Source organism: Atta cephalotes, assembly GCF_000143395.1.
Source record: "Atta cephalotes unplaced genomic scaffold scaffold00001, whole genome shotgun sequence".
In the NCBI taxonomy this organism is placed as follows: domain Eukaryota; kingdom Metazoa; phylum Arthropoda; class Insecta; order Hymenoptera; family Formicidae; genus Atta; species Atta cephalotes.
Genome location: NW_012130065.1, coordinates 14,652,656 through 14,660,347, shown reverse-complemented (window position 1 = coordinate 14,660,347; position 7,692 = coordinate 14,652,656). Strand labels below are relative to the sequence as shown.

Sequence of the window (7,692 nt, the reverse complement as noted above, 5' to 3'; positions counted from 1 at the left end):
CTGACTAGTCGTATTTTTAATTTCTAATATAATCTCCATTTCTACTCTAATATAAATCAACTTTAATCTCGATTTAATTTGTTAATATTTTTTTACCTATCTTCTTCTGTTTCTAAAAATCAGAAAAAGATAAAGAGTAGATTAATTCGAGATTCAAGTTAATCTACATTTGTCGAAATAATAATTCATAATCCGTAATCTCGAATGCCGAATGCGTAATCAGTAATGTAATCCGGGCTCAAAGTACGACACCTAAGAATTTAAGTCAATTTGAAAATCAGCGGAGCGCGGCAGACTCACGCTTCGTCGATCAGTTCGTCCGGACCGAGAATTCCAAACGATGTGAGAGCATCGAGAGGACTCCCCGCTTATCGACCAGCTGGCGCATAACGCAAAACGGTTACGCAATAACGTTATTCCACGGGCGAGGTGGAAGTGGCGCAGCCGTGATTGCCGTGAGTATTGAGCCGATCGGCACCGCGGCGCGCGTTAGTGTTCGCCGATCGCCGGCGACTGGCGAGCATGCGCCAAGCGCCTTCATCTCGTTCGTTCGTTGACGATTCGAGCGAGCTGAAGCGAGCCGCGACTACTACGAGTCCGGCGAGACCAGTCGCTCGTGGTCGCTCGATCCTCCTCGGGTGAAGGGTGGTGAAGGGCAGCGCGTGGCGAGGCCAGGCGAGACTAGCCGAGGACCGAAACAGGTGAGGCGAGGCGTGCGCGGGCGCGATCTCTCGCAGGTAGTTTAAAAATGGCGACCGACAGGTAGACGTTTCCGCGGCTGCATGCGCTGGCAGGCACGGGGGAACGCGTTATGCGCGCGAGGCAAGCGTATTTTCTGACCACCGGCCACACAGTGATCACAGTATCTTATCCCGCGAGACCGGAGACGACGTTAACGCGCACGCTCGCTCGCGGATTATGTCGTAGATTACAGTATTACATCGCGGTAGGCGCGAAGCGCGTGAATGAATCGCCCCGCCGTCACCGCTGTGCGTCCGAGTTCGAGTCCTCGGTCCGACCGCCTCGTCCTCGTCGTCGTCGTCGCTCATTACATTACGCTGCAGCGATCGAATCGAGATCGCCAAGGAAATAAGGGAGAGAAGGAATTAGGAAAGCGGATCATACGCATCGCAACTACCGCAATTACCGCGTGTCGAGCCACGCGTTTAACGTAAGTAAAAAGAGAGATTTAAATATATAAGGAATAAGAGAGAACTACGCTCTATACTGTTCTCTCGATTTTCGGCGCATCGCTCGATTGCGCTGATCCTCGTGTCTGTCCCCCGCGACAATTAAAACACCTCTCCCTTCCCCTTTCTACCCGGAGCCTTTCTCACGTTCCCGTGAGATCCTGCGCGATACGCCGATACGCGCCGCGCGTCCTGGCCTTGATCACGCAAACGGCTTCGGTTGCCCTCCGAAACACTCCGAAAGCCGAGCGAATGTAATTGGCAGGAAGTCAAGTCCATCCTGCCTCGACGACGTGCTCCACCGTGTTTCCGATCACCTCCGTACGTGAACGCGGTGACACGAGGAGGAAGGTACGAAATGAATTCCGGCGAGACGGAATATTGTTTTGCCGACTACCTTTCAACGGTGATTATGCGCGAAATAACGTGCAACCAGGCGCCAGGCTCGATCTACGATCAGCAAGTATCCTTCTATACGTCTCTTACGCACCTTTCGTCTCGTTAGATTGACTTAGAAATCATGCAATTGGAGAATCAAGTGCTCCTCTATCTTAATAGTTTTCTAAAAAAAAAATACATCGTTTTAATCTCTATATCCATAAACAACTTCGACATTTATTTCTTCCGTTTGATTGTAGCGACTTTCTTTTGAAGAAGGACAAGCGTGATGTTTATGTCTGTTTTTAACAATGTAATTTAATCTCGGTGTAATTAACTCTTTATCTTTTTTTCTCTAGTTTTAAGAATTAGAAAAAGATGAAAAATAAGTTGAAACAAGATTAAAGTTAATCTATATAGAAACTGACATTATCGAGACTTATGTATAGCTAGGCTTCCGGTTTTTTTATAAACTGTTTCTGAGATGTAAAACTTTGTATACCGAGATTATAGAATGTTTAAATATGTACATTCTTGATCTAATGACGTAATGTATTATCTGAGATTAAGAACAGAATTTATTGCGGATGTGTCACAGATACATATAGTCTATATATACTTAACAAAGATTTTCATTATATTGTCAAAGCGAATATATATAGAAACATTTCAATAACTTATTTTTAAAATATTACATTGTTATTCTATGTCTAAAGATATCTCTTTATATACAAAATTCTCAAAGTAAATCATCAATCTTTTTCTTAGGAAATATTTTTAGAAATACAGTCAAAAGTTTTAAAGGGACAGTTTTAAATTAAATCATTGCTCATTACTATTTATAAAAAACTTTTTTTTAGCAGCATTTTTGGCATGAACATTTGTGCAAATATTTACTTAAATACTTGATGAAGTTTGAGAGAATATCTGCAATAAAATATGCCATCATTTCCTCTAGATAATATAATATAATTCATATAATATAATATAATTCAGGGATCAATTAAGCTACGTTATTGAAATGTGTTATTGAAATAAGTGAAAATCAGAATGACATTCAGTGTTTTTAATAAAAAATTTTTAATTATCTGAGACCTTGGCTTTGTAGGAGTAAAAATAAAACTGAAACTGCATTATTTTTTCAATTTTATGATTATCTTCTCAAATATGTTAATAATATATTAATTAAACAAAAACCTTAATGTATGCTACAGTTGATAAAGTCAAATGTGACAAGCATTTATGACACGTATGTTTATTCTGGAACAAATTATTTTATTCTCTTGATACATTTGTATAAAAAAGCATTATGTATATGTATATATAAAATGCTAACTGTTATATTAACATTTCGTGATGTTTTCTTGTTTCTCTTTTGCATGAACAGATAAATATATCTGCAAAAATTACAAGCATATAACAATGGAACACTCCGAGTTAGTGGCAGAGATGGTACACGTTGAAAGACTAACCACGCAAGAACGGTTACACTTGGCACGTCATCGTAGACTTCAACAATTAAAAGTATGGAGGCAACGTGAGAAGGAATGGCTGCGACACCAAACTAGACATACGAGTAATAAACGTCATATATACTTTAGCGATAGTGTTATGTTGTTAGAAGCTGCAGCGAGGAATGACATTGATGAAGGTAAGAAATTTTGTATACATATTGTTTGGAACGTATACATCTATATGTTGGAGACTTACCACATTGTCAACATTTATCTCTTTCTAGTAAGAAGACTTTTGAAGAAGGGTGTGAATCCTGACTCAACGAACGAAGATGGTTTGACAGCACTGCATCAATGTTGCATAGATGATAATGAGGAAATGATGAAGCTACTCATTGAATTTGGTGCTAACGTGAATGCGGAAGATAGTGAGAAATGGACACCATTACACGCTGCTGCTACGTGTGGTCACTTGCATTTAGTCAAATACCTCATTGCCAGAGGTGCGAATTTATTAGCAGTTAATGCAGATGGCAATATGCCATACGACATTTGTGAAGATGAGAAAACGTTGGATTGTATCGAAGGTAATAGATTATTAAATTAATATTTTGTTAATGATTTTGTAATGTCTCGCCAGATGGCGAAAATTAAGATACCTTCTGCTTTCATACTCTTATTCTTTTTACTATTTTACTTTTTACTTTTTACTAATTTTGCTCAAAACAGTTTAATCCTTAAAATTCTTATTCTTTTTAATCTACAAAACAATATTACTTTTGATTTTAATTTTTCCTACCAAATTAAATCTCTTCATTTCACGAGAAATATATAGAATGAGGACTGGGATTGAACTCGAAATTCGCAGATTATTAATCATTCGTATTGACGTCAAATCAATGCGTTATCCCTAGTATTTTGTTGATTGAACAAGACATACAGTACAAATAATAATATGATGTATTTACATAAATTATTTTTAACGCAGGAGAGATGGCAAGGCGAGGAGTCACTCAAGAATTAATAGATGAAACGAGAGCTTCAACCGAAGTTCAAATGTTACGCGATTTACAAAAGATTGCTTCTTTAGGAGGCGACCTTGAATACAAAGATCATCAAGGTGCCACGCCTGTATGTATACGTCTTTATATAGATCTGTTAATTTGAGAAAAGGCAAATTAATAAATTATATATTATTATACCGATATTTTTATTACAGCTTCATATAGCAGCGGCAAATGGGTACTTAAGAGTCGTAGAATTTCTTCTTGATCAGCATGTATCAACAGATGTGGAGGACAACGACAAGTGGCAGCCAGTTCATGCAGCTGCATGTTGGGGACATGTAAGTTTAAATCTTTCTATTTATGTAACTATATAAATAATGAGATTGTTATAAATATAAGATTGAAATAGTAAATCTATTTTCCCAAATCTTTTTTATGCAACGGTTATAATTTTTTGAACATTTTGACATTTAAATGTCATATGCAATTTTTTGTTACAGTTGGAAGTACTTGAATTATTGGTGCAAAATGGAGCAGATTTAAATGCAAAGAATAAGCACGACGAAACTCCCGCGGGTAAGATCTATCTTATCTATTTCGATTATTGCTTAATTTCTCTGTATTTTAATATTTTAATGCGTTACAGATATATGTGAAGATCCGGAAATTAGAGAGAGAATAGTAGAATTGAAAACAGAACAAGAGAGTAAACGACTTCGTGAAGCACAAGGACGTAGGGTACGCAGATCACAAAGTATTAACACACGAACACAAAGCGTACGTCGGACATCTATTCGAGACAAAGTCCTTACTACGAAAAAGGATGCCCAGGAAGAAGCTCGTTTGAGGTTACAAGCACAACAGGTACAAAAATTTGGAAAAGTGTATCTTACATATTTTCCCTAAGAAATATATAAGATCTACTCTTTTAAGATGAAAGGAATATTAATTTATGCAGGATATTTTTTCTAGACATATGTTAGCACTCCTACAACTAATATACCGCCGTTGGAGAACAGTACACAGGAAGTAGGGGACCACGAGACTGATTCCAGCGCGCTAACTTCAGCAGTGCGAAAAGGTCCCGAAGGAAAAGACAACGAGTCTTTTCTTCACGAAGATGTTGATAAAGATTCAGGTACATTCCAAATGTATTCTTGCTTGCATTGGTTGTGGTTCGGTAGACTATTGTGGTAAATGGTAGCTTTGTGCGAAGAGACTTCCAAAAATATGTACCTCGATCATGTGATTCAAGAATTGCACATTATACTTGTACGCATTATACGTGTACATCATACTCATTTATTAATCATAGTGCCAAAAACATAGGAAAATTTACGCGAGCATGAAACTTGAAGATTTTATATAAATTCTATACATATGTGCCATATCACTCACTAAAAATAATAGAAAATTATTGCGGCGAAAGAAGAGAAGATAATTGACATTATTATATAAAATGATTATATAATCATACTGAGAGTATGCGGATAGTTTCTTGTTAAGTCTGACAAAAGCACTTCTTTATATTTTTATATAATAAATAAAATTTTATATATATATAATATATACATTAATAGAAAGTAATATGGAATAATCCTAATGGATCAAATATATATAAATTATATACTACGTAATCTGCTAATTGCAAAATCCCATAAATGTATTTTGTCAAATTCATTGTGTTAGCTGTCGATTATTTACCAGCTTTTTCTTTTTTTTCACTACTGCGTGTTCCTGAATAATTGCGAGGTTAGTTTTCTACGTCACTTTTCTATTTCTTTAATTATTATGATCTATACAATGCATTTAATTATGTTATCTTTTTCGTTTCATACATATCACACTATGTCAAAAGTTATTTGCTCACGGTGTACGTAAAATGTATATCTATGTGTGCTGCATACACGATACATTTTTTTCTCTGGAAGTTGTTCTCATGTTAAAACGCACACATACATGTACACATTTCGCTTTACATTCATATCGAATCTCTTTGGCAAGGCCTAAGTATGTACTGGCTTCCTTAGCGTATCTTTGTGGACCGTTTTAGCAAAGCTTAGCGGCCACTGAACGCAAGATAGAATAATAATCAAACGGATTGTGGTATAATATTTATTATAGGTATGTCGAATTGTTTCTGTAATTTCTTACATAAACTGGAGCCTAATCGATTTAGATAACCGTATATATTATGCTAGTAGGACGCACAATAAGTAGTAGAATCGACAGATACTTATATTATTCTACATTCTTTATACATATTGTACCATGCGCAGGTTTCTTCTAGAATGAAAATATAGAACGATTCTTGATTATGAGTTCTCATCATAAAAGCTATATAGAGAGATTACACAAAATATGAAAAAGATATTAATATGATGTAATTAAGAATCGCCCTATATATTTAGATGACTTTTTGGTAAATATTTTACCAAATACGGAGTCGAATAATATGCCCGTAATATAATATGGGCGGATTTTGAGCCTAAAGCATGATCTAAGATTGATCTAAGATTGATCGCAGCTCTACGAATTTTATGTATACCTGTCGTCAAGTTTTACACAATTCGTATTAAAAATTGATAATGAATTCTCTACTAATCGATAAATACTTTGCATCTATTGTATTATGTGGCGGAGTAAGTAATGAGGGATCACAACACACTCCTCTTATTATTGAAGTAGTCAATTCGAAAAGTATATAAAAAGAAAAACATATCAGATATAACAAAGACAAGCCATTGGTGGACATATTACCAACGGATCTTTATGCTTACGTTTTTCTAGACGATAACAATCGATAACAATGCTCTAGATGAAACATAAAAATATCATACCGTATTTCATTCACTAGTATTTACAATCGATAACAAGTATAGTTAGATCAGTCATTCGTAGATCCAAATGTTGAAAAGAAGTTCATTGTAGTAAAATGCGAAGACGTACAGATATATCATAATTGTTAAACACTGCTCTTGTTCTTTGTAACAGCCGTGTTTGTCATATTCTTCCTCTTTCTCTGTCTTTATCTCTTTCTCTTTCGTATTCATTGATTTTGCTTGCGTAAGACGCAACCATTGAATCGTTTAGTAACAATACTGTATACGTACACACAGATGTGCATATGATGATCCTTCTTGGTGCAATGTTTCCGAAACGCTTGTTGCTGAAAGCATGTTAGGCTTGGCGCATGAAACTCATAGTTGACACCCTTGGTTTTTTCTCCTCCCCCCCTTTTTTTTTAATTGTAATCAGTGCGCATAGGGATAGAAAATGGGGTTGAGGTGGAGGGGCGAAAAAGTGGCGATCGCGTCGATCGAAAAGTCGGCACGCTTGACGAGGAAGTAGCACATTGGATTTACGTGTTTGCCTGACAGCAGTGACAGGATCTGACCCACTGGTCGGCAGCCAGCAGCAGTCGCCGATTTACTCTACGGACGCTGACACCAATGGCAAGATCAACATACACGTATCCGTTGTTTTCGTGAAATCCTTGTCGGATCTGAAGAAGAAACGGGCACAAAATCGGCATATATCTGGCGGCTCCGTAGACGCGAACGGGAACGGCATCCCGATGCCGGTCTCATCCATCTCCAATTCCGATCTCAGCACTGATGATTACACCCAGCGCTTCACTGGGAACACCAGTGAGATCGTGAG

At 37.1% G+C, this 7,692-nt stretch overlaps 1 protein-coding gene across 1 annotated transcript in view; it reads left to right on the top strand.

Annotated features, from left to right (window-relative positions):
• Positions 1-2,618: 2,618 nt before the first annotated feature.
• Positions 2,619-7,692, top strand: part of LOC105618985 (protein phosphatase 1 regulatory subunit 16A) — a 9,611-nt gene continuing 4,537 nt past the window's right edge. Inside the window, 10 exon segments of the mRNA XM_012200518.1 lie at positions 2,619-2,639; positions 2,642-2,678; positions 2,956-3,219; positions 3,307-3,609; positions 4,011-4,153; positions 4,242-4,367; positions 4,530-4,605; positions 4,676-4,893; positions 5,002-5,167; positions 7,410-7,687. Of these exon segments, the coding sequence (XP_012055908.1) occupies positions 2,619-2,639; positions 2,642-2,678; positions 2,956-3,219; positions 3,307-3,609; positions 4,011-4,153; positions 4,242-4,367; positions 4,530-4,605; positions 4,676-4,893; positions 5,002-5,167; positions 7,410-7,687 (1,632 nt within the window).